The sequence below is a fragment of the Eublepharis macularius genome, chromosome 18, assembly GCF_028583425.1.
Source record: "Eublepharis macularius isolate TG4126 chromosome 18, MPM_Emac_v1.0, whole genome shotgun sequence".
In the NCBI taxonomy this organism is placed as follows: domain Eukaryota; kingdom Metazoa; phylum Chordata; class Lepidosauria; order Squamata; family Eublepharidae; genus Eublepharis; species Eublepharis macularius.
This window is the reverse complement of record NC_072807.1, coordinates 11,861,575-11,888,617: the sequence shown is the minus strand read 5'-3', so window position 1 is coordinate 11,888,617 and position 27,043 is coordinate 11,861,575. Positions and strand designations below refer to the sequence as shown.

Genomic DNA, 27,043 nt, shown 5'->3' with positions numbered 1-27,043 from the left:
AAGAATATCGCCACATAATCTGCTTCCAGTGCCCATTGCACTCCCATATCATCAAATAGAAATCTGAGAGAACTAAATGGCAGTATCCTGCCAAGTGACATCTTTCGTTGTCCTCAGATGAGTCTTAAAGGCATTTTCATGGGTTTCTTAAATGGACGTCTTGTACGTGACGGCATTGGGGAATCCCTCTGGCTGTAACTCTTGTGACGACCAGAACTCTGGGAAATCTGTTTTTCACAATGGGCACAATTTTGACATGACTAACATTACATCTCGCAGATACAGGTCAGACCCTGTCAGTGAAGGATAAGACCTCATCAAAAGGTCTTAAGCTGGTTTGGAGACTTCTTGAAAACAGAACGGTTCCATTTTCAGGGATCCGGCTGCATTTCTTGGTTTTCTCACACAATAAGACTGATACCGCTTGTATTAAGCACTGATAGCAGGCCTATAATAATTTCTGAAGGGTTCAAACGAGGCAATACAATGAAGATATCCAATATCATTTTGGCAAAACGTGCATTTGTAGCCAATCAGGAGGCTGATACTAGAACTATACTGCAAATATATGCTTGTGATTGAATGTGGTTGTGTAACTGTTGTGTGTCATGGCTCAGTTCAGCAGAATGACTTAGGAAAGGCCGTGCATCTGACAAAGAGAGCTGTGGTTCTCAAAAGCTTATGCTATAGTAAAGTTGGTTAGTCTTAAAAGTGCTACTGGATATATTGTCGAAGGCTTTCATGGCTGGAGAACGATGGTTGTTGTGGATTTTCCGGGCTGTATAGCTGTGGTCTTGGCATTGTAGTTCCTGACGTTTCGCCGGCAGCTGTGGCTGGCATCTTCAGAGGTGTAGCACCAAAAGACAGAGATCTCTCAGTGTCACAGTGCTACTGGACTCTTTTCTATTTAGGAAAGGCTGTGGATGAAATCAAGCAGATTAGTAAAGCCTAAGGATTGTATTATATCAGTCAGATCTTGTGGTGAACGGGACAAATTCTCACAAGTTGTCCTGTTCAATGCAAAATCTGAGTGATCTTCCATTGCATGCCATTACAATCTCCCTCCCACATTGCTGGGCATGGCAAAAAAGGGACTCTTGGTGCATTCTCAGAAAGTAGCACAGAGGCAAGCCACTTGGTTGGACAAAAGGCAGTGGGAACCTTCTCCCAAAGGTCATGCCACTGCCTGCAAGACTGGATGCTTGTGACCAACTCATCTCATCAAATGCAGGTGCTCCACTGGAAGCAGAACAAACACTTTTAGCTGTAGGAAAGAGAAAGCGCAGTGCACCAAAGCATGTAACTTTTTACTTACATGAATAAGTTGACAGTTACTTATAGCACTTTAACAATTTCAGCTGTGCTTAGGAAGTGAAACTGTGAAGCCTCCTGTAAGTTTCTTTTCTTTGAAAATGATTTGATAACTTAAGTATTCCACAGTCGCATAACTACTGACAGTTGAGTAGTTTGCAATGGTTCAGATGCTGTGCTCAGACTAGAGAGTTGGCAGAGCCACAGAGGAACCAACTTGGGGCAACTGCCGGTCTTGCCCTAGGCTTTGCTCATGGTCTCTGTTGCCAAGTGAATTGGTAACGGGCCTCAAAGAGTAATGGTAGATCCAGGGACACTAGTATATAGTGGTCAGCTGCTACAAAAGCTGATATCTGGAGCCCGCCAAGTGTTTCTGGAAAGTGGGAGAGGCCGGGTCATTTTTTTTGTTTTCATTTGTTTTTTGTTTTGTTGTTTTGGTTCATTTGGGGTTTTTTGTTTTTGTCGTTTGTTTTTTGTTTCATTGCTTTTTGTTTCATTTTTGTATCAGAAAGATTTCATCTCTGTGCTCAGCTTTATACGTGGGTTTTTTTGAATTTTCTGCTATCATACCCTATTGTATCTCTTCACTGAGTATCCTAACTGTTGTTCATTACTGTACTTTGCTCAGTGAATGTCTTAGCTGTTGATTATATTGTATTTTCACTTACATGGCATAATCTGCCTTGGATCTCAGTAAGAAAGATAGACTATAATAATAATATATAAATAAATAATTTTGCGAAGCAGGACTTCTAATTGTCAGTGCAGATTGTTTTTTTTCAACAGAAGGATCTCTGCATCACTGAAAGTAAGCTGCTGCCAGCCATGGCCAATACCCTTTTCTCACCCATTCATGCCTGGGGGGAGAAAATAAGCTCTCCACTATGTAAGCCAGTGGGGTGGCTCAGGTCCCCAGTACAGCTGCATGAACGGGGAGGAGAGAAAAGCCCCTCCTTTCATGCCCAAGCCTGTTGGCTTTCAGGGCCCTCTGCCACAGCCTAGGAAGAGAGCAAGGCAGGTGGCATGTGCTGGGGGAAAGAATGCCTTCCCTTCCAGAGCACACCTGCCAGCTTGCTCTTGTTTTGAGTGCTGCTACTGCAGCCTGGGAAAACAAGCTGACTGGTCTGAATGGGAGGGGAGAGGAAAGTCTTCTCTCCCCACTCCAAGCAGCACTTGGGGTAAGAGCAGGGCTTTTTTTCAGGGGGAACGCGGGGGAACGGAGTTCCGGAACTTCTTGAAAATGGTCACATGGCTGGTGGCCCCGCCCCCTGATCTCCAGACAGAGGGGAGTTGAGATTGCCCTCCATGTTGCTCGGCGGCCCGGAGGGCAATCTAAACTCCTCTCTGTCTGGAGATCAGGGGTCAGGACCACCAGCCATGTGGCCATTTTCTCCAAGGGCAACCCACTGAGTTCCACCACCTCTTTTCTGAGAAAAAAAGCACTGGGTAAGAGGAAGCCGGCTGACTCATGCAAGGAAAGAAAAAACGTTCCTTTTCCAACCATATCTGTTGGCTTTCTCTTGTCTGCTGCAGCCTGAGATGAAAGTAAGGTGGATGGCATGAACAGGGAGAGAGAGAAAAGCCCTTCTCTCCCCACCCCCAACCTGCTTGCGTCTCTTCCCAGGTGCTGCTACTACAGCCCAGGACCAAAGCAAACCGACTGGCCTGACCAGGTGGGGGAGAGAAAAGGAAGGTGGGAGGGCAGCTGAGAAGAGCCCGAGAGGTGACTGTTACGGAATTCTGCCTGGGGCTGAACAGTTCAGAGGAAAGCCTCTTTCCTCTCTTATTCTCCATACCCTGGGATCACCCTTCTCTTCTGCTCCCCACTCAGGCTTCCATTTGTGTTGGTTTTATTCTCTCTTTAACCTCCCCTCTATTTTTTTTAAATTCCCTTTCCCCCTGTATTTTGTGCGTGTTAGAGAGGTTTCCTCCCATTCCAGCCTTCTCCCTTCTCTCTTTTTATTCCTCTTCCTTCCCCATTGTTTTGGTTTTGTCTGCACCTTATTCTTCTCCCTTCTTTCTTTCTTTCTTTCTTTCTTTCTTTCTTTCTTTCTTTCTTTCTTTCTTTCTTTCCTTCCTTCCTTCCTTCCTTCCTTCCTTCCTTCCTTCCTTCCTTCCTTCCTTCCTTCCTTCCTTCCTTCCTTCCTTCCTTCCTTCCTTCCTTCCTTTAAAGAAAAATTTCCTTTTTATCCTGCATTATATATCTCATTATAAGCTATTCTTTCCCATTATATACCATTGTCAACTACTTTTGTGGGGTTTTATTGTATTTTTTGTGTGCAGATTTGGCTAATGATTTTGATGTCCATAGTAGTATGCTAACAGGGCTTTTCCTGTGCAAATAATATACACAGTGGGCTTGCTTCTGACTAAACATGATTGGGCAGCACAGAGGGAAACTACACAAGATGCCCAACACATGTTCTTCACATGTCAGTTTCCTGCAAGTTTCCATGGGTAGTCAGAAAGTACGGCTGCTCGATGCGATTCTCTGCCAGGGAGAAGAGGGAGAGAATCCCTCCCACTGCTCTGCTACTGCTGTCGACATCGAGGACCATATTGAAGAGGGCAGCCCAGGAAACCATCAACTAGCCCCCTTCATGTCCCACGTGGCCTTGCCACGTGGCGGTGATCCCCAGCACTCCCTCCTCCTCCAGCCCCAGCCAGGAGCACTTGTGGCAGTTCCAGCCACCAGTTCTCACAAGCGAACGCCACACATGCTCCACAATTCCAGCTCATTATGGCAAGAGGCTCTGAGCATGCTGCATACTCTACTATCAGAGAGGCGGATGATCTCCCTGGACTGTGCACACTGCTGCTAGGTGTGCTGGGATCAGCTTTTAGTTAGAATCCCAGAGTCCCTCATCGCCACTTAGGGTAGAAGGGGGGGCTGCTCTTGCCATAAGGTTCAGCTGGAGTATTCTAGCTTTATGCTACTTCTTGGGCTGGTGTAACATGACAGTGCCATTGGGCGTGAAACAGTGACCCAAGAGCCGGAACTGGGTGATGGTGGAGGAGGAGTGGAACTTAGTTGGCATCCTTAGTGCTCTCTGTACACAACTCAAACAGCTCTAAGTAATTACAGCGGCAGTGCTGTAATTCACGGAATGTGTCTTGTTGGTAATTTATTTATGAAATAAGAGTCATTTTTGTTCTGGGTACTGATCAATATGTGGACGACACTGAGCCTTGTATCTCATTATCTAACCCAGCAGAAGCAGCCATTAAGAATTAGGAAAGGTTCTAGTGAGCCAAAATATCGTAATCTATCAATAAAACACACACAAGGCTTGGGAATTCCAGAGGGTGAGCATCACTACTAAAGAAGCCCTACTGAATAGACCATCTTCTAAAAAAGAGAGCCTTACTTTATGACTGGAGGGGCAGGGGGGAGTCTACAGAAGGATGACAAGATGGACCCTTGTGGACCAAAGTCTGTCTCCCAATCTTACTTAGAACTGCCTTATTGAAGTATTCTCAGTGTGACAAGCAAAACGACTGTAATGCAATTCCCTTGACTCTCAAGCTGTTCCATACTATTTGGAAGGATTCAATCAATATCTTGTTGAGCAGAAGGTTCCCAGGAGAACGAACAGGCCTATCTCCTGGGCTGTTGTCTTGAAATGGTGGTCCAACGGCTGGTGGTAAACAAATGGAAGTCCACTCAAGACAGAGTTGGGAAGGCAGAGGGACAATCCCACGGTTGCCATGGTGACCATGAAGTCCTGAGTTGGCCTAGCTGGGAGGCCTCAGCATGGATGTTGAAGTCTCCAGTGCTGTAAGAGTTTGCAAGACCAACATTCAGCCCAGTCAGAGCTACAACCTGCAAGCTAGAAGGTGCACCAGCAATAGCCACAACCTATCCCTGGAACCTGACACATACAACCAAAACTGTCCCTAGCTTGCAGCAGGAACCTGCAGAGGAAGAAATGCCCATGAAGCAAGGTAGCTTCAATGGGCTTAGACTGGATTAACTCTTCTTACGATGTTAGATATCCAAGCCAAGTTTTGGTCAGACAAGCCAGATCACATCTTCACCTCAAATCATGAGTGTGAGAGAGCTTATCGACAGACCTGGCATTGAACCTCATCAGGTTCAAGGGATGGGGGGCAAGAGCCTTTGGCCCTTTGTCTGCCCAACGGGATGGAGATTGTACAAAAAGAGCAGTCATGGCACCTCCTGCAACTTCCATCGCCAGTGTCTAATGTCTGTCCTGGAATTGCTCCTATGTGCTACCTGTGCTTCAGGTATGACCCTACTGGGTAGATCTATGTTGTCTAATGTCAGTCCTAGAATTGCTTATGCTCTGTTTCAGCATTTCTTCAACTCTGTATTGAGCTCTTTGCTAATGCAGAGTTCTTTGTAAACTTGTGTTTATGTATTTCCCCTATGGCATTGTTATGGAAATATCCTTGATATTGATTGTGCTAATCTTACACTATGTAACCTGCGTTAAGGCTCAATGAGAAAGGCCGACTACAAATGACATTAAATGAATACATAAATAAAATTCCCTAGCACTGCCCTCATTCCAGGCTGACTCTGGCCCAGGCCTCTGTGCAATTCACAGCTAACAACAGGCCCTCAAGGCTCGGTTCAGAAGCCCCCTTCCCAGGCCAGGCCTAGGCTGCTGCCAGTTACAGTGTCCAGCCCCTCTTGCAACACACATTGGTGTGTTCCCACGGGCGTTTTGAGTCCCCTCAATACTGGTATATATTTATTTTATGTCATTTATAGTCCGTCTTTCTCACTGAGACTCAAGGCGGATTACATTTTTATGTGTGTGTGTGTATTAATTTCATTGGATATATTCGAGTTATGCGAGGGGTTGAGAAAAATATTTCCAATTCCCGGGAGTCGCGGCAAGGGCGCTGAGCCAGCCAAGTTCTGGGCGTCTGCCGGATCGTGACCCAGTAAAGGCGAGGGTTAGGAGGAGGCCTGGAGGTTTCAGCTCCTTCCAAGGAAAGGCCGCCCAGCGCGCTTCTCCCGGGTGGGTTTCTGAGGCTGAGCCACACCGCGGCTTTGAGCAGCGAAATCGGGGGCCGGGCCGGCTCGAGCGGCAGCCCCGGCAGGGGCTCCAGGCTAGCCTGCCCGGCGGAGCCCCCGGGGGCCTCTCTCTCTCTCCGCCATGCCCACCCGGGACCCTCGGCGGCCCCTTGGGGCGAGCTGCAGGCGCCCCGAGGCAGAGGGCGCGGCGGGGCCTCGGTGTGGCGTCGCCAGGCCATCCCGGGAACGGGCCGCGTCGAGGCGTTGCCTCTCGCCGGCCCCGAGAGGCGCTTGCGGGAAGGTAGGGCGGGCCTGGCCGCGGCGCCTCTCTCCGGTCGAGCCAGTTCTGCCCCCGAGGCGCCTCATTGGGCGACCGAGCGGCAGCTGACGGCGAGGGGAGCGCCAGAGGAGGCGGGCAGGGCGCTGGGCTGGGCTGGGCTGGGCCGGGGCGGCTGGCATGGCGAGCGCCGAGGAGAACTACTACGGCAAGCACGGTAAGCCCCCGGAGCGCCGCGGCGGCCTGCGCTGCTGTTTGGGGAGGCCCGCGCCGGCCGCAGGAGCGCAGCGCAGCCGCCAAGGGGCGGCAGGGGCGCGCAACCCTCCGAGGGCAGCGCAGCCTCGTCCTCCCCGCCCGGCCGGCGCCTCTGCTCGGCCAGCCCCACTCCCCGGCCCCTTCCCCGGGCTAAATTTGGGTCCCGGCAGCGCCCGAAGTTCGTGCGAGGCAAGCGGCTCTCTGCGCTTGCGGCTGCTCGTTCAGAACCGGGCGGAGGCGTGGGAAGGCAGGCAGGGCAGGCAGGGGCTGCGCGCTCCGGTTGGGCGGCGGAGGCTCTGTGCAGTGGCTGCCCCGCTCCCCCCCCCCCCAAGTTGCGGGCGAGTTTGAGAGCGGCTCGCCCGCTGGCTGGTGCTTGGCGAAGGCGAGGAGGGGAAGAGGCGGCCGGAGCAGAAGCCAAAGCAGGTCCCGAAAGTTGCCTGCTGCAGGCAACAGGCGTCCCGCAGTTTTGGTTATGTCGTTTATGCCTGCCTAGTGGATATCAAAAGTGGTTTACGACAGTTCCCTCTTCTCCACTTCATGCTCACAACAACCCTGCGAGGTAGGCCAGGCTGAGAGAGTGCGACTGGCCCAAGATCCCCCAGCGAGCTACCGTGGCAAAGTGGGGATTCGAACCCGGCCCTACAAGATCCTAGTCCAACCACTACACCAGGCTGACTGTGAATTTCTGAACCTTAGATCTCTAGAGATGAACTTCAGCTGGCTCAGAATTTCCCCTTGTGTGCAGGAGGTGGAAGAAAGGATGCTGTGAGTGAGAGAGAGAAGTGAAGCTGTTAGGTATTTGCTGATTTTTGTACTGAAACCAAGTACAAAAGAAAAAGAGAGCAGGTTTACACAAGGCTGTCTGTGTTGAAGGAAACAGAAAAGCCCACTGGGACATTCCGCCCAGCCCAGCCCAGCACGGTTGCTTCTCCTGGAAGCTCAGGTGGCTTTGCTTAGTGTTGGGGGCTCTCAGGGCACTTTGGCGGAGCTTCTTAGCCACCCGTGGACTTGTTTGCAGCCTCCGCCATCCAACCAGAGAATGTTTGCTTGTTGAGGGAGGGACATTGAGACCTGCAAATGAAAGGAACGAATGTTTGCTGTTTCTCAGATCAAGTCTTTTCAGGATGGGACAGTAAACAGAAATGTGTTCCAGAAGGAGGAAGAAAAAACTAGGTACATAAGTGGGTATATAAAAAGTAGGAGGGTGTTGTAAACTATAAAATGAAAAGACCACTCAAACTCACAATATGAAGATGGTTGTTGGGGGTTTTCCGGGCTGTATTGCCGTGGTCTTGGCATTGTAGTTCCTGACGTTTCGCCAGCAGCTGTGGCTGGCATCTTCAGAGGTGTAGCACCAAAAGACAGAGATCTCTCAGTGTCACAGTGTGGAAAAGATGTAGGTCATTTGTATCTACTCAGGAGGGGTGACGTTGAGCTGAGTCATTCTGTAAGAGTTTCCCAGGGTGTGGAATGCTAATGGCGGGAGGCTTCATTGTATCCTGAGGAGGTTCTTTTGCATATGGATTGGGGCTTGATGTGCTAATCTTCTCTGCAGGGCTATTGTCGGGTGTGGAGTGTTTTGTTGGCCTGGTGTTTTTCAGAACTGGAGCCCATGCTCTGTTCATTCTTAAGGTTTCTTCTTTCCTGTTGAAGTTTTGCTTATGCTTGTGAATTTCAATGGCTTCCCTGTGCAGTCTGACAAAGTAGTTGGAAGTGTTGTCCAGTATTTTGGTGTCCTGGAATAAGATACTGTGCCCTGTTTGAGTTAGGCTATGTTCAGCCACTGCTGATTTTTCAGGTTGTCCAAGTCTGCAGTGTCTTTCATGTTCTTTTATTCTTGTCTGGATGCTCCGCTTTGTGGTCCCGATGTAAACTTGTCCACAGCTGCAGGGTATACGGTATACTCCTGCAGAGGTGAGGGGGTCTCTGCTGTCTTTTGCTGATCGTAGCATCTGTTGTATTTTTCGGGTGGGTCTGAATACTGCTTGAAGGTTATGCTTTTTCATAAGCTTTCCCATCTGATCAGTAATTCCTTTGATATATGGCAAAAACACTTTTCCTGTAGGTGACTGTTTTTCCTTGGTTGTTTGATTCATCCTGGGTTTGATTGCTCTTCGGATTTCATTTCTGGAGTAGCCATTTGCCTGAAGTGCGTGGTTTAGATGATTAATTTCCTCATTGAGAAAGCGCGGCTCACATATCCGTCTTGCACGATCCACTAATGTTTTCATTATGCCTCTTTTCTGTCGGGGGTGGTGGTTGGAGTTTTTGTGTAAGTACCGATCAGTGTGAGTTGGTTTCCTGTAGACCTTGTGACCTAACTGAAAGTTTGCTTTGCGGATGACCAAGGTATCCAGGAATGAGAGTTTTCCCTCACTTTCTTTCTCCATTGTGAATTGTATGTTCAGGTGGATGTTGTTGAGATGATTCAAAAACTCCATCAATTCTTCCTCCCCATGGCTCCAAATGATGAATGTATCATCCACAAACCGGAACCATACACTGGGTTTGTGGGGTGCTGATTCTAGAGCTGTTTTTTCAAAATGTTCCATGTAGAAGTTTGCTATAACTGGGCTGAGTGGGCTCCCCATGGCCACCCCATCCATCTGTTCATAGAATTCGTTGTCCCATTGGAAGTAACTGGTTGTCAGACAATGATGGAATAAGGCTGTTACATCCTCTGGGAAAATCTGATTAATCAGTGCAATACATCACAATATGAAGTTTGTATTCCGTTTTAAAACAGCCGCCGACCAGCTGCTGAAGTTTATCTCAGACCTCAGGGGTGAGAGGTCTTTTTAGGCTCCTTGTTTCCAACTGGTGGCAGTTTTTAAGATTGAAGTGGTCTGATGAACATTTACGCAAAATGGATTTTGGCTGGCAATCCATAGTTTGACACCTATATTTACTCATTTTTGATGTTTCTACAATTATACCATTCATTTTTCTGTATATTTACACTTTGGTTAATGGATATTATTATTTACAATTGTACACTTGTCACTTTTTATATTGTGGGCTCGGGTTGTAACGAGTCAGTTCCCGTGTCTAAAACCAAGTTTCAACTTGCCAAGAGAAAGATGGATCTCTCTCCGGGGAAGCCGAAAACAGTCTTTAGACCTGTCAAACAGATAAGTTCTTTGAACCAGCTGTTTATCAGTACATTTATTTATATTGGGTTCAATATTGCTTTGCAACTCCTTATCAAACACACAGACACCAATCTAGAGTTTATTTCACTTTATTGAAAATATACCCTAGTTTTTTAATGAAGCAAGCAATCAAAATATAAATGGCTATTAATATGAATCCTATAACAACAGAACATAGAAAGGCAATAAGAAATAAGTTCACTAACATTTCTCAATAAATCCTAAGTTTAACATTGCTCAAAGTTTCCATGAAATACATAGGTAGAAATAGTTTCTCACCTAGATTCTCCCAAGAGATTTCTTCCATCAGTACCCTGTTTATTTTTTCTGTGTTTGCAATGATATACCTAATCATATGCAAATATTTAAGGTCTATTCACATGATAGCACAAACAAATATTGATTGGTTTGACACTTCACTGAATATTCATAATTTCATAGTACAGCCTTCCAATTAGTTAAAAAATTATGTCATAATCTGTACTGCAGGAAAATACTATAAATCTCTAACAAGTGTCAGGAAAAGTTAAGTTGGACGATCACCATTAGTTGAATCTCTGATAGAGGAACATCAATCTCGGTAGAGTCCACTATTTTAATTAATTGTCAAAGGATGAAAGCACACCTGTTGAATTACCTTATACATAGAAAAAATACACTGAAAGTTCATGCAAAGTTTAAAAGTTCATCTAGAGTATAGAAGCTAGGCCTAGTATTGTTCAGTATTGATTATTAGCATATGATCTTAATCTATATTAGCATAACAGGGTGGTGTTTTTTATTTTGTGGTTTACAGTACCTTATTTTTTTAATATACCTTCTTGTACTTGTGTACTTTGTTTTTGTGTTCCTTGAGAGTATTCTTCCTTATTTTCTCCAGAATGAGAACAGATACTGAAAACAGACTCCGGGCTAAGTGAAGGCCTGACTGGGATCCTTTGGGCCTGTACCTGCCCTTTGTAGAATAGGACAATATGTTTGCCTCTTCTCTGGGAATTTCTCATAGCTGCCCACATGAGAGTGGTATTGGAGAGGAGGGGGGCTTGCAGAGATGGTTGTTCTGGGAACTGGCACAGGCTTTGAATTTAGGGACTGATCCCCTGAGGGGGGTTGGATCCAAATATGATGGATAACAGTCATGGAAGAAGGTGACTTTTGAGAGAAAGATTGAGATGGGTAGCAATGTCTGTAGCAATAAAAAAGAGCAAGAGTCCAGTAGTACCTATAAAACTACCAAGTATCTGAAGAAGTGAGCTGTGGTTCATGAAAACTCGTACTCTACCACAAATTTTGTTAGTCTTATAGGTGCTATTGGACTCTTGCTCTTTTCTACTTTTGAGAGAAAGAGAGAGATGGCAGCATGCAAGTATTCGGAGATGGAGTTCAAGACATAAGGAGCTGCAAGGAAGAATGGGTGGAGCTGTTACTAATTAGTTGTTGTGCAGAAACAGGCATAGTAATAGAGAAGGCTTTTGTGTCCCCCTCCATGCACGCTGACCCCATGAGTTACATATGGCAGAGTGACTTCTTCTGCATAACTCTTGGAGGAACAGGAGCCTGGCTTCCCTTTGCAGGTTGTCCCCCTCCCACCCTATTTGCAGGTAGCACAGAAGACTAGACTGAAGAACCAAGGGAGCATTTTAAGGTTCCACCACAGGCAGAAATCCAGTAGGTGCAGCTATCCTTGTTTAATTTCTGCCTGTCATGCAGTTGCAGTTGTTAACAGCTCGCAAAGAAAACACTGGCAATCCTGAGTCCAGGCCACCCAAAGGATGCTTATCATTTGCAAAGATGTATCCCTGCCACAATTATGGCTTGGAAGATAGCACCAAAAAGCGTAATCTGCCAGCCATTCCCCCAACGCTGTATGCCTCAGAGAATTTGATGGTGTGTGCATGGTGCTAAAATTCAGAAAGTTGCACAGGTATCTGACTTGGTATGTTCTTTTGCTTGTTTTCCTAGGGACACCCCAAAAATATGACCCGACTTTCAAGGGCCCCATTTATGACAGGTAAGATCAACTTATTGGCAAAGTATTTGAATTCAGTCTTTCCTTAGAATGGTGTTTGTTTGCAATTGAAATTGCAAGGGGGGAAGACCCAGGACAATCGATGACCAATGGAGAGTGTCTCTTGTTCCTGGCCTCCTCTGTTGAAGACGGTTGGGCCACATTAACATACGTGGCAGTCTGTGACCAGAAAACCCAAATGGTGTCATGCAATAAATCTGAGCAAAGCTGCTCTGTGCGCCCTTGGATGCCCTCGGCCCCTTGCAGAGGCTCTTGTGCCTGAGTGCTTTTTGAGCCCTTCCAGCCCTGGGATCAGAGGAGTCCTTTCCTTGCTGGCGTTCCTCTGCTTCCATGGAGTGTATCGGCTCTGCCTAGACGCCCACCTGCTTTCTCTTTAACCTCCTTCCAAGGAGCTGCCAAACAGCTCTCTGCCCCTTCATTGTTGTGACAAAATGTATTTCACTGTCATACAAGTACTGACCAGAGCCAACCTTGCTAAACTTCTGAGATCTAATGAAATTGGGCTTGCTTGGACTATCTAGGTCAGGGCTGGGCCAGTATTGGCTATGTAAAATTTAAATATGTTTTTGCATGCTTACAAGACAAGATCAGTTCATCTCTGGGCTTTTTTTCAGCTGGAACGCTGTGGAACGGTGTTCCGGAACGTCTTGAAAATGATCACATGGCTGGTGGCCCCGCCCCCTGATCTCCAGACAGAGGGGAGTTTAGGTTGCCCTCCACGCCATGGCGTGGAGGGCAACATAAACTCCCCCCTGTCTGGAGATCAGGAGGCGGGGCCACCAGCTATGTGATCATTTTCTCCAAGGTCAACCCACTGAGTTCCACCACCTCTTTTTCTAAAAAAAAAAGCCCTGGTTAATCTGATGGGAAGGTGCAAATATTTGAAGGTACCACCCAAATCTGCACCAACAAGGAAAGGTAAGAGGTCCTAGTGTCGAGAAGAATGAAAACTACAGGCTGGACCCCCAAAGAACTGTACACAAATTAACAATGATAAAAAATGTGTATGATGTACAAAACAATTATTTCTTGCAATATCTGCAATATATGCATAGAAAATAAATATAACAACACAGAATATATGTAAAATGTGTCTGCCATAAATACTTTGGAAATGAGCACGATTCCACTAGTTTAACAAGTGTGCAAGCACAAATACACACCCACCTGTTTAGCAAAGAGACAAGAACAAACTCCACAACCTGAGGAGGATAAGACGAGTTTCTGGGTATGTATGACTCATTTGGCAATCTTCTTTAGTCATTTTTCTCAAACACAAAACTTTCCCTAAAATGCTCCAAACAAAGACACACAGCCTGTATGTAGTCACTTTAATGGCTGTGTCCTGTAGCAGCTTTGTAAAATTAACAATCCATTGTTCACCAATAGTATAGGCTATTTTTTGGATGATAATAAGCTACAGCTGTTCTCCAAGAAATACCCTGAGTCACAAACTGAAAGTTGTATTGCAGCTTCAACTAACATTTCTTCGCAGAAATGCTGACAATTCCAATTCATCGTTAGTCCATTAGGCGATAATGTATTCAGAGTATGTGTCCAGTGTGCGTCATGTCTTAAAAGAGTCTGTTCTACAAGTGTAAATTTAAAGGATTTAGACAATACTCTAGAGCAAAGCATCTTACGTCTTCAGAGGCATGTAATTTATTTTCAGAATGTTCTATTGAAGGGGGTCAGGATTGCCCATACAAATTTTACTTTTATGTTTGATAAAACTAGGCCTTAATAATCTTGACAGGGGCCATTTCGTAGAAAAAGAGCTGGAGGAACTCATTAGCATAATCTATTAGCATAACTCATTAGCATATGTCACACCCCTTGACACCACCAGGAGTGTCATTATCATAACTGATTTGCATATGCCACACCCCCTGATGTTGCCTATCCTGGCTGTTTTGGACACAGTCCTGGCCATTCAGGGCTGAAATTGGGCTCAAAATGGCAAAAAGGGGCCCTAAATGACCGAAAGTGGTCATTTTGGACCCTTTTGGGCCTGGTTTGGGGCCAAAACGGCCCAGATTGGGTCAATGTTGGGCAGGGGAGGGTTCCCCTGCCCAGCACTGATCCAATCCAGGCTGTTTTGGCCCCAGTCCAGGCCGAAACGGGCCCAAAATGGCTGGAAGTTAGGTGGGTGGGGCCACCTGACATGTGACCTCTTTGGAGAACTGCCGGAACTGCGTTCCTGCACGTTCCGCCTCGAAATGAGCCCTGAATCTAGATATTTGTCCAATAAGTAAGAGATTACAACGGCATATCATATGCCAGGAATTACAATTGGTAAAAATGTTTCAACCGATAAAACTTTTATCTACTGGATTCATGAACTCTTTGATACTCAGACTGCTGGCATCCAGAGCAGTGCCCACACTTCTGATGGCTGTCACACTTACATCCTCTGCACCCATTTATAAGACTTCGGGATGTGCTAATTTATCCATTAAGTTACAAATTCTACGAAATCCTCTATAAGGATAATTAATGGCATCCAGGAATATCTTGTATGAGATGCGGATGTTTGTAAACAATCCTCTTAACCTGATAGGATTAAGAGGATTATTAAAATAGGAATTCAGTGGAACTAGAGATTGTGACAATAGATCATTAATGCTATAATGCAGTAGCACAGAATTTATGAAAAACCCTCCAGTGGCACGGCGGTGGGGAAATACAGAGGAAATAGCAGCCTCAGGAGAAAAGTGCATACAAAGTCCATTGTGGGCACTGTGGTCTGTCCACATTTGCAGTGGTGAAGGCCAGGGAAATGGAGCATCTCCACTCTGTGGATGTGGCCTCTCTGTTTTGTGGTGCTTTTATAAGTCCTGAGAAGAAAGAAGGAATCTCCTGCTGTAGCTGTGTTATTGTTGCAGCAAAATAAAAAACAGAAGTGGACTTTTTAAAAATGCAGATCTTGTATGTCACTCTTACCACTGCTTTGCATTGCCACCCCAAAGACTCGTCAACAAGGGTAAACGTGACAGTTTTGTACACCGGGCCATGGGGACCTGTCCTCTGTTTTAACATCTTGGACAGGTTGATCTTAGTGGAGACAATCCTTCAGTTTCCCTGGATCTAAGCCATTTAAGACTCTAGTGAACTCTATTCACTACCCGCTGGAGTTGACAACTCTGGGTTGGGAAATTCTTGGGAGAATTAGGGGTGGGGGAGGACCTCAGAGGGGTATAATGCCACAGATTCCACTCTCCAAAACAGCCATCATCTCCAGAAGAACTGATCTGTGTTACCTGGAGATCAGTTGCAGTGTCAGGCTCTACCTGGAGGCTTCATTCTCTGGAAGCGTTTCCACGGCAAGCCCTGTTGAAATGAAGGGGGACAGAGTGCGGGCATACTGGGGCTCATTCATGACGCTGAGTCTTTCTAAGGGAGCTTGTGTGGGAGGTGCCTTCAGTGGATTGTGCCCTTTATTAGAATAAATATTCCAGGATAACAAGGCGTGTGGAATGGCATGTGGGTGGGTGAGGATCGACCTGCGTATTCCGTTGCCAGTCCCGTTTGGTGTTTCTGCCTCTCCTCAGGGGCTGCACAGACATCATCTGCTGTATCTTGCTCCTGGTGGCTGTCTCGGGCTATGTTGCCGTGGGAGTGATAGGTACGTATCCTGCAGTTCGCTTCTTTGGTTTTAGGAAACAGCAGCTTTGCTGAGAATCGGTTGTTATAGGGAAGTGCGAAGAAATGGGATCTCAGGAAGCAAGCAAGTACGGCACCAGCCAGCGTGGTTGTGAAAAAGAACCAAAGACCCCTGAGCTCTCCCTTTTTACTCATTGTGAAGGAATGGACTCTCAAGCTGTTCTAGAGGAGTTAGCCGTGTTAGCCTGTAGTTGTAAAATAGCAAAGAGTCCAGTAGCACCTTTAAGACTAACCAACTTTATTGTAGCGTAAACTTCGGAGAAGCACAGCTCTCTTCATCAGATGCGTCAGATGCATCTGACGACGAGAGCTGTGATTCTCGAAAGCTTACGCTACAATAAAGTTGGTTAATCTTAAAGGTGCTACTGGACTCTTTGCTATCAAGCTGTTCTCTGTTCCTTTTATTCCCTCCCCCCCATGACAGAAAACCCCTGCAGCTGTCCCAGGTCTCTGCCTGGTGATGCCACCTCTTCTCCTTGCTCTCCAGGGGTATCGAAAACAAACTTGGTAACCCCCTGCTGCCACCAATGACTCTGAGAGTATCTCCAGCCAGATGGAGTCATATGTCTGGCACCGTGTATATGCATTGCCATTTAGAGGCCCTGCCTAGTTGCTGCACTTCCCAGAACGCGCCTGCAAGCAAGCAAGCATGGGGCAATCTATTGCAGCTCTGCAATTTTGAGCAATTGTGGTCCAGGATGGCGAACTTTTCTGCCGCCTTTCCCTATTACTGCACTTCAGATAGCAAGACTGACTAGGTGTGGTGAGTTCCCAGAAATCAGGCTTAGAGCATTTGAAAGAAAAGAAAGTTTAACAACAGCAACATTCAATTTATATACTGCCCTTCAAGACAACTTAATGCCCATTCAGAGTGGTTTACAAAGTATATCCCTACAACAAACACCCTGTGAGGTGAGTGGGGCTGAGAGAGCTCCTAGAAGCTGTGACTGACCCAGAGGCACCCAGGTAGCTTCAGGTGGAGGAGTGGGGAATCAGACCTGGTTCTCCAGATTAGAGTCCCGCACGCTTAACCACTACCCCAAACTGGCTGGCTGGATAAATGGATAAAACAATTGCAAGGTTTTGTTGGAGCGCTCAGGCTGAGCAAGCAAACAAAGAAAATGTGACATGCAGTCCCCTTTCCCTGCACTTGATTCTTATCCATGATGTGTATTTAGAACAGGCTAACTTTACCTGGAGGAGCCCCGTGGCGCAGAGTGGTAAGCGGCAGTACTGCAGCCCAAGCTCTGCTCACAACCTGAGTTTGTTCCTGGCAGAAGCTAAAGGGCTAGCTACTAATGTGAATAAGATAACATGAATCAAATAAATATATTAACAGTTCAGTGCAGCTGCTTGGAAAACTGGTGATGATTCAGGATATGGAGGAGGAATACTTAAGTAAAATTCTGTTTTTCTTTTCCTTTTTCAGCATGGACCCAGGGAGACCCCCGTAAAGTGATCTATCCAACAGATAGTCGTGGGCAGTTCTGTGGCCAGCAAGGAACTCCTAATGAGTAGGTATTGGAAAGTGATCCTCTGCTCTGTATTAGCAGAGAGCTCTGCACTGCCCCCCCACACACATTTCCCCCAATTTGGTTTTGTCTTTTTCATTTGTTGTCTTCTGGGTAGAAAAAGGGAGGTGGTCTGTTCTGTCCCAGGGGGAAAATCCTGGGCCTTGAATCTACCTGAGGCGAAACAAGTCTTGCCTTATCTGTGATGGTAAGTCATTAAAGAAAAATGGATGCGGCCTTTTGGAACCATCCGTTGTGTCAATAGGGCAACCGCCTCCCCCCCTGCCCCCCCGCCCCAACAACATAGCTATGAGAATTGCCAAGGTCCAAACTTCATTTTAAAAATATTTAGAAAAATAGAGTTAAATTACAAAACGGAATGAAAAGAAAATCTTGTCCCATCTTACCACACACCTACACTTCTAATCTTATACCAGGCTTAATTGTATTCTGTTATAAAATAAGTGGCTTCTGGTTTTGAATGAAATCTATCTGACCACCCAGTACCAGCCACGTTGAGCACCCAGAGGATTTGATGACATGTCTGCTGGTGGTTTCTAGGAAGGGATTGTAAACGGGACAGCAAAAAACAGTAGAGTCCATCCTGGTGCGGTTTTGCTGTCGGTAGCACTTTCGTTGTCTGCAGAGACGGAAGACAGCAGAAGTGCAGACCCAAGAAGATCGTAGCTGAACCGCTGAGCTTTCTTTTGAGAATTTGTTGTTGGTAGGAATGTTTGCACCAAGTTCCTCCACTTTCTGATTGGTCAAGGTTATGGGGAAACAGTTTCACAAACCTCCATTTCTGTCCACGTGGGATCTTGGAAGTTCTGTTGCTGTTCCGGACCTCTGCCCAGTCTTACAGTCACGTAACCTACTTACCTCTGGGTATTTCTGATGCCGTCAAGTGGTCTTAAAAGAATATCTTCTGCTGAAGTCCTAGCACTCTTTACCATTTTGCCGTTGAAAGGCCGTTCTCCTTCACTGCGTCTCCCACTTTGCTCTCACTAGCTGCTCACTTTCGAGCACTCGGGGGGTGAAGGGATCAGCTGCAGCCCCCTCCCCTTTCTTCTTCTTGATCAGTGTGAATGAAGGGGCTTCATGTGGTTGCAGAGTTCGAGTGACCAGTGTCCAAAATGTAGAGTAGTTTCATAGGAAATTAATCTTCTGAGCAAAGATCAGTTAAAAGTTGTATATCATCGTTGTCTGACCCCAACTCTTACATACCCCAATGATGGCAAAATTTGCAGGCATTCAGAAATATTTCATTTCTTTGGTTTCATGGTGCGCCTTTGAGGTTGAGCAACGTATCGTCATGGCTGCCGTTGCAATGGAGCTCAGGGTAGCGCTCAATAAGAAAGCAAGATGGCTTCTTCCTCATGGTCACTCTTTTCTTTCGTTGTTCCTTGCCTTTTGCTAGACCCTCTGTCTTTTCCTATTCCCAAAGGAGGGCTGATATTCCACCATTTAGTCTCCCTACGCTCTGGCTCTGTGCAAGTACTGAGTCATTACTGACTTGGGGGGTGGGGGACATTGCATCACAACATTTTCTTGGCAGACTTTTTGTTATGGGGTGGTTTGCCATTGCCTACTTCCAGGAAACTGGGTACTCATTTTACCAACCTCAGAAGGATGGAAGGCTGAGTCAACCTTGAGCCACCTACTTGAACCTGGCTTCCACCAGGATCGAACTCAGGTTGTGAGCAGAGCTTGGGCTGCAGTACTGCAGCTTACCACTTTGCACCACGGGGCTCCTAAATTCTGGCTTAGGTGTCACTTTTCTATTCTTCGTTCTTTCCTGACTGGATGACCTGCACATCTATGGAGCTGAATGTCTTATTGTGTTGGGAGATGAGTGAGGCCCAACTGCTTTTCCCTTGTGTACTTGCTAGCCTGTAAAAGGCACTTAATGCCCTCTGAGCATAGACCCAATTTTTTTTAACTTTGACATACATTGTAGGGTGTAAGGCATTTCACCACAAATATTGATTACCCTTCTTTTCTAGAGTGCCCCTGAAATAAAGGCTAGCAAGAAAGGGGGCCAGCCCTCATTCTCTAATCTTGTGAAGACTGGCCTGTCTTGCCAGATTTTCAGCGTATAAGCTTTCAAGAGTCAAAGCTCCCTTCTTCAGATACAAGTAGGAATGGAGATTACTGAGCCTTAATATTCCAGATGGAAAATCTTGTTGGTCTTTAAGGTACTACTGGACTAGAGTCTTGCTCTTCTACTGCATACTAACATGGCTACCCACCTGAAACTGTCTCCTTCTGGAATTACTGTTGATGAAAGACCAAACTCTTAGACTGTCTAGCAGTGTTTTCCCTATCTGCAGTCATGCTCAGCTCTGAATGCCGAGCAAGACAGGTGATAATGGATGCAACCCTACCCCACTCAGGCCTGACTCCCCCTCCCCCCTTCAAAAAACTTGTTTCTTTACAAGAATCTCAGTTTTCAAGGATTTTTGCACATGCCCAGAAGGGATTTTCACATAAATCTGCCCTTTCCCTTTCCAGTAGTCCCCCTGCCCCAGCAATAAGCAATCCCTTTGTGGGGGCGGGAAAGGTCCAAGGGGCTCATGCATGTCAAAAAATAATGTTCATGAAGGGGGAATAAATACGGTTTTTCAGGAGGTGGTCAGTTTTTATAAAACCTTCCACTCAAGAATTCATCAGCCTCAGTAGCTAGGGAATAGAATGAGCTCCTACAACCTGCATGTGGAATGTGTGTTTCCTTTGCCCTTCACCTGATAGCATTGGTGAGAGTAATGCAGACTGGTGGGTCAGCAGAGGTGTTCTGCCGTGCGATCTTGGGAGATAGGTGGTCCACTAAAAATTATTATTATTGTTTATTCGATTTATAGCCTGCCCTCCTTGTGAGTGGGCTCAGGGCAGGTTACAGCAATGTAATGATACAAAAATATAATAATACAATATAGTAATACAAAAATAGACATTTAAATACATTAAAATCAGAGTAATCAATAGAGATACAATTAAAATCTCAAGATGGCAGACCCCTCCACTCTTTCCCAACCAAAATATAAACGGGGGTAGGTACAAACTGGTGTCACCACTGTGACTTGGGGGCAGATTATTATGTAGCACCCCCCTTGATGGGACACTGGTAGGGAGGCATTTCTAGAAAACCTTAGACTGACCTCAGGTATATGCCTGGTGGAACATCTCTGTCTTACAGGCCCGCCGAAAAGATATAAGGTCTTGACAGATCTGAGTATCCTTCGACAGAGAGTTCCACCAGGTTGGGGCCAGGACTGAAAAGGCCCTGGCCCTGGTCGAGGCCAGCCAATCCTAAATAGGAGTAGACCTGCTTAGGCTTTCTCTTTGAGATCCAAGCTACAAGAGACGAATTACATGAGGAGGAGCACGTGAAGGGAGTTGCAGTGTTAGCTGGGAAGCTGAGTTTTAAAAGAGATTGGAAGGCTTTGACAATTCCCCCTCTCTACAGAGTCAGGGAGATGCTACTCAGAGGGTTTGTTAATTTCCTCTTTGCCTCTGGAAGGCTCTGTCAATTTCACCTCCCCCTTCTAAGAGGTGAAGAGGAAATAAACAAACCCTCTGAGCAGAGATCTCCCTGGCTTTGTAGAGAGGGGAAATTGATAAAGCCTTCCTATCTCTTTTAAAACTCAGCTTCCTGGCTGACATTGCGACTCCCTTCACATGCTCCTCCTCATGTAATTTGTCTCTTGTAGCTTAGCTCTTAGAGACATTCAGAATCTTTTGTGTTAAAAATGAACCAAGCTAACAGGGTCTGTAGTGAGTTGAATGGTCTGTAGTGTGTTTAAGGGTCAGTGATTCCCTCTGAGGACAATAATTGGCTGTTCTGCTGGCCTGGCCCATGTCAAGCAGTTCAGGAGCATCTACTGACACAAATGGTATCCATTGACACTCAGCTTAGGGGGGGAGGGGGATACGTGGCTTTTCAGACCTCCCCTGGATCCATCCTCTGGTGGAAACAAAATACTTGACTCATAGTTTTTTTGTGTTCCTCTTCCCCTTTCAGGAAGAAACCTTTCTTGTTTTACTTCAACATAGTGAAATGCGCCAGCCCTTCGGTGCTGCTCGAGTTCCAGTGTCCCACCACACAGGTAAGATTTCTTCCTGGGCACTGTCCTTGTTTTTGTCATCGGATAGGTCAGGCATTCAAGAGTTTCACATCAATTAGTTAATCTCAAAAACTGTGCTTTGCCTGAATGATTCCTGCCCATGGATAGATCACTGTGTTTTGTCATCCGACAGTTGAAGTGCATGATGGGAGAGAAGAGGAGGAGGCCCTCTTGGTCACATTTGAAGATCAATTTCAATTGGGTTCAGTTGTCCACAGCTGATCTGTAGGTGAAGGAAGTGTGTGGACCTGTTAGGCATAAGAAAAACTCGGTGTACCAAGTATCATTATATGTTGGGAGCAAGATGTCTGTTTTTCTGTATGTGAATGGCATCAGTTAAGATTTAGCTTATTTAGAGCCAACAGAGTAATCTAACATCCAGTTTGATGTGCCATAATGGTGGGGGGACCATTACTGAGAAATGTGGATTCTAATTTAATTCACATGGGAGGATTATTTCATCCTTTGTATAGTTTCCCCTTTGCATTGTTCTGTTACTGGCACTTTGATTCTATAGTTATATAATCTAACCGTTTATTTTAATGGCTGAAGGATCAGCTTCAGATAGTTTTCTTGCTAACTCGGCTCATATGTAGCAAACCCACATTTGTTTAAATAGGACCAAGGACACTTTTTGCATTAGCCAAGGTTTCATTTTAGAATTTTGATCTAGTATAAAAATAAAGTTGAATACCGTGGTGCTTTACAGATGAAAGGATTTTATATTTGTGGATTAGTCACATGTATTAATTAATGAGACATGTAGTGAGTCCTCACTGCGCAGTCATTTATGTATGTGGTTATTAAGAAAAAGCGAGAAACGGTCCAGAGAGCCATGAAGTGCAGGGAGTCTGGAGTGTAAAATTCAAAAGTTATAAAGAAAACACAGAGTCTAATCACAGTAGCGGAAATGGTCAGTCTCCTTGGTTTTTTTTCTAACAGAGCTCTGTGACAGACACCTGCAACCTTTTACAATCAAAGTGCCAAACCATGTAAAAACTTAGAGCAAGAGATCAATAAAGAACTAATATAAGAAAGCCCATTTATGTATCTGAAGCTACACAACAACACTGATAACTGGTATGTTGTGGGGAGGTGGCTGATTTGACTATTAGGAATAGAGGAGCGGGGTCTGTGACAGGTGTTTTGGCTGCATAGTGACTTGCTGTCCTTGTGCAAAGGTTGCATACATCATGCACTGTCTAGACATGTTGATAGCACTGGGGAAGAATCAGCAGTCACGGTGCATATTGGCACCATTGACATTGGGAAATGTAGTCGTGAGGTCCCGATGGAAAAATGTTGGTTATTAGGAAGAAAGTTAAAAGCCAGTGTCAAGGAACTCACTGAACACCTTCAGTATAATAATTTTATTAAAGGAGGAATTTTAGTTTACCTTTTAGAAGATCGTAACCCTTGTGTTACTTTAAGTGTTGCAAAATTTCTAGCAGAAGTTTATAAAGTTAAATCCAAGCATATAGCTGCACCTGATTGGTGAATGTTTATTAATTTTATTATTAACTGCTACTAATTGCTTGTTTATGCTTATGCTTCTGCCTATCCCTGTCTCTGATTGTCCCTATCTCTGATTGTAGACTATTATTTCTAATGCCAATAAAGGTAATTGATTTGATTTGATTTGGAACTCACTGGCCCAGCTCTTTTCTTGGTTCTTTCATACTCCTCGTTCCAGGCTTGGTTCAGGCTTTTTGACCTAGCTAAGATGCAGTAGGAGTTAACTGAGAATAAAAGAAGCTGTTTTCTGGGAGGCTGGTGCAGAGAAGGCACTGTCAGTTGGTGCCCCCGGTGCGGGACCTTAGCAGCTCCCAAGGACAGAGCATTAGGGAGGCTTAGCACTTGCATTCCATCTCATTAACACATGGCATTATGTGAAGGCAGGCTAGTGCAGAATGTGTTATCACAGGTCAAGGCCTTCCATGATTGGTCAAGCAGTTTGGGCTGTATTGCAGGTAGTTGGCCTTAAAAAGCTTGTACACTAGTCTAACTTTTGTCCTTCTTGAGATCACTTCTGCCTGAAAGGTGGGGAGTCCTGTAGCTAGCTTCTATCTTGTCTATGTTTTCTAGATTTCTGGATGTAAGACCTTAAAGCTCCTGTTTGGATTTTGAGACCGTCTGGTTTAGGTTTGCAAGTTTCAAGTATATGTTATCTTAGTTGTTTAGCCTGTTATTTTGCTTCTCCTGATTGCTCCCTTCTATAATTTGCATTTTGCACTTCCCTTAATAGATGTATGTGGAGTTATTAGGTTGTTACTGCTTCTATCTGAATCCAGTACCTTGGCCATTTTGCCACAAGCTACACAAGTAATTGTTTTCTGGACTCAGCCTGCAAAATGCCTACCCTGATTCTTGTTTGCTAACACTGAGAGGGCTTGGGCCTTGCCTCTTGGCTTCAAGCGATGGGTTAGTTAAAGAGGCTGGTGGTGGCTCTACCACCCTGGCAAGGGAGGATTCAGACACGCTTTGGGGAAAAATAGCCCCTCTGAAGATCCAGGAAGATGCTGCTTTTCTCTATAGCCAGGACCTTAAAGATAACATTCTCAGAATCACTACTGGTTCTACGCTCAGGGCCTGCTAGATAGGTGCAGATTAGGGGTGGGGGTCTCAATGCATGGCTGAGAAAATGATCCAAGGAGGAAGGGTTCAGATTTGTTAGGCAGCGGGGAACTTTCTGAGACAAGCTGAATCTGTACAAAAGAGATGAACCAAAAGTGAACATCAAAAAGGTGGCAGAGCAACGTTTAAACTAACCCAAAGGGAAAACTGACAAGAGGTGAGGAACCCCTCTGGTTTAGGAGGTTTAGGCCTGCCTCTTTAGTCCAAAGAGATGACAATTAATGTAAACGCTTAGGGTAATATTGGTAGGAGAATACTAGAATTTGGGAGTGGGAGTAGAACGGCAAAGGGGGGGCATGTGTGGAGACAAAAGGGCAGAAGGTTGTTGGAGAGGAAAACATGTCTGTATGCCATTGCTAGAAGCCTCTGAGCCAAGATGTTCCGAACACATAAATAAGCAGGCGCACATTGGAGGCAAGCTAAAGAAAAATGGAGGTAGTTAATTTGGAAATGGTCATTGCAAGAGTAAAAAGAGTCTGATGTTTCACAGGACGCCTGCTCCAACCCCCTCTGGGAATTCATCTCTGCTTTGATGACCGTGAGATAAGCAGAATTTGCGTTAAAGCCCGTGTTCTTATGTCCTCCAGATCTGTGTAGAAAAGTGCCCTGATCGCTATCTCACTTACATGGAGGCCTCGGCCAAGAACACAGAATACTACAAGCAATTTTGTGTACCAGGATTTAAAGATCTGAAGAAGGTAAATGGTTTGTATTGAGTGGGTAATGGCAGGAACTGATTGAGATGTGAAGCTGGGCTCTCTCGGTGCAATTCGGAGGAGAGTTACGCCCATTTTAAGCCATTGGAGTCGACAGCTTAGAAAGTTGTAATACTGCTTAGGGTATTGTCATCCATCTGATGCCTTTACTCTTCTCGGGTGAGTAGGTGGAGGGACCCTCTGCCCGTGGCAGAAATTAAACCCTGCCTCCTTCTTTTGCTATAGAGCACCCCTGAAGTTCTGAGAGATGGAGACTGTCCAGCCATGATCACACCCAGCAAGCCCTGTAAGTCTGGCTGGGAAACAAAATGGTGTGCGGGGAAGGGGTATATTTGGGGATTTGATTTGCTGTTTCTTATGCAGCTGTGAAGTCTTGATGCATCACAAGTAGCTGCCAGCTAATAATAATTACTCAATATATTGTCGAAGGCTTTCACGGCCGGAGAACGATGGTTGTTGTGGGTTTTCCGGGCTGTATTGCCGTGGTCTTGGCATTGTAGTTCCTGAAGTTTCACCAGCAGCTGTGACTGGCATCTTCAGAGGTGTAGCACCAAAAGACAGAGATCTCTCAGTGTCAAACAGCAGCAAAGTTCATGCAGACATGGTATTGTCTATTTGAATATTTGATGGAATACGAAGTTTTGCCAAGCAGTCCCTTTTACCAAAAAATGGTTATTGTTTTGATTTGACTAATGAATTGTTATATTTATGTTAAATGATTGTTTTATACATTATCTTCATTGGTAGGTAGTTCATAATAGTTTAATTGTTGTTTTAGATATTTATGATCTGATAGGTAATTTTTAGCTCTATTAATCATATGGATTAATGACGGTATTATGTTTGTTTATCCAGATTTATTATATCTGTATTTTACAGGTTACATAAAAATAAAAATAAAAAATAGCTGCTGTGACTGCAGCCATCACACATTCCCACTCACTCTGCCCTTTGTGGCTCTGCATAGATGTAGCACAAGATGGGACTCTGCTCATAGGACAGATTCCCGTCTCACTCTTCTGTGATATTCCTGCCTAGTCCACAAGGAAGACAATTCCATAACCTCTAATAGGAAGTTAGGCAATAGTTGGAATGTGCTGATTTTTAAAATTTATTTAAATATTTTAATTGCCCATCCAGACAGATTCAACAACACCAGCTGCCTGGAGTGCCCAGCTGCTTGTGGAGTCCCTTTCTTCCAGAATGAGCATGTCTGGTTCCAGGGCTTTTTTTCAGCAGGAATGCGGGGGAACGGAGTTCCGGAACCTCTTGAAAATGGTCACATGGCTGGTGGCCCCGCCCCCTGATCTCCAGACAGAGGGGAGTTGAGATTGCTCTCTGCTCCGTGGCCCGAAGGGCAATCTAAACTTCCCTCTGTCTAGAGATCAGGGGGTGGGGCCACCAGCCATGTGACCATTTTCTCCAAGGGGAACCCACTGAGTTCCACCACCTCTTTTCCCAGGAAAAAAAGGCCTGTCTGGTTCCCATGGGATCCATCCACTCCCGTCTCCCCGAACACTGCAGCCCCAGTCAGTCTGGAGATTGTGCAGAGGAGGGCAGCTGAGATGAACAAGGGGTTGGAAGCACTATTCCTCTGGGCAAAAGCTACAGAGGGACTGCAAAGGCCAGGGCCTTTCAGTTTAGAGAAAAGACAATTAAAGGAGAAGAACATGATCGAGGTTTATAAGATTATGCATGCGGGGGAGAAAGTGGTTAGAGAAAACCTTTCCTTTTCTCACAGTACTGGAACTTGGGCACACCATTGAAGCTGTGAAAGAGGCCTTACTCCCCTGTTGGGTTGTCGTCCAACTTTCTTTAACAGACACCGGGGGGGGGGGGGCGTTGTGTGGAAGAACCCTCTTGTTCCACAGGATTGTTTTTTGTTTTGGGGTCAGGATCAGACTCAAAAACTGGAAAGCAAGTCCTCATTTTCCAGAGTAGTAATGCCATCACCAGCCTCTTTGACTAACCCTCAACTTGAGACCAAGAGGCAAATCCCAAGTCCCACAGAGTTTAAGCAAAATAGAAGCTAGACCTGCAAAGTAGGACACTTTACAGATTGAGTTACAGAAAGCAGCTATGTAGGTAGCTATGGCAGATTGGATCAGGTGCTGGATTCAGACTGAAACTAGAGTTGCCAGGTTCCTCTGTCCTCCTGATGGGAGGTTTGGGACCTGGTGCTTACCTTCTTCTGTTCATGTTCAGTTTCCCTGCACGCGCGTTCCGGCGTTGACGTGGCATCTTTGTGCTAGCCGTGTGAGCACTCCCCCACTCTGCACGGAGGCGATTCAGCTGGTTTGGGTCCCAAATTGGCCCCAAACGAAGCAGAGAAACGCTCCCATGGACACTGCAATGACATCACTTACAGAAGTGATATCGCCGCACCG

The 27,043-nt window shown here is 45.7% G+C and overlaps 1 protein-coding gene across 5 annotated transcripts in view; it reads left to right on the top strand.

Moving 5' to 3' along the window:
• The window catches only part of SLC44A2 (solute carrier family 44 member 2), a 100,437-nt gene that overhangs the window by 30,450 nt on the left and 42,944 nt on the right, over positions 1-27,043 (top strand). For 2 of the 5 annotated variants that reach the window (XM_055002279.1, XM_055002276.1), the window contains exons 1-7: positions 6,728-6,792; positions 11,945-11,993; positions 15,563-15,636; positions 17,104-17,188; positions 21,204-21,288; positions 24,528-24,638; positions 24,882-24,942. In XM_055002279.1, coding sequence (XP_054858254.1) covers positions 6,756-6,792; positions 11,945-11,993; positions 15,563-15,636; positions 17,104-17,188; positions 21,204-21,288; positions 24,528-24,638; positions 24,882-24,942 — 502 coding nt within the window. In that variant the 5' untranslated portion in view covers positions 6,728-6,755. Of the gene's footprint in view, positions 1-6,727; positions 6,793-7,941; positions 8,004-11,944; positions 11,994-15,562; positions 15,637-17,103; positions 17,189-21,203; positions 21,289-24,527; positions 24,639-24,881; positions 24,943-27,043 lie in introns of those variants that run through there. The other 3 variants (XM_055002278.1, XM_055002275.1, XM_055002277.1) reach the window with 2 other exon arrangements.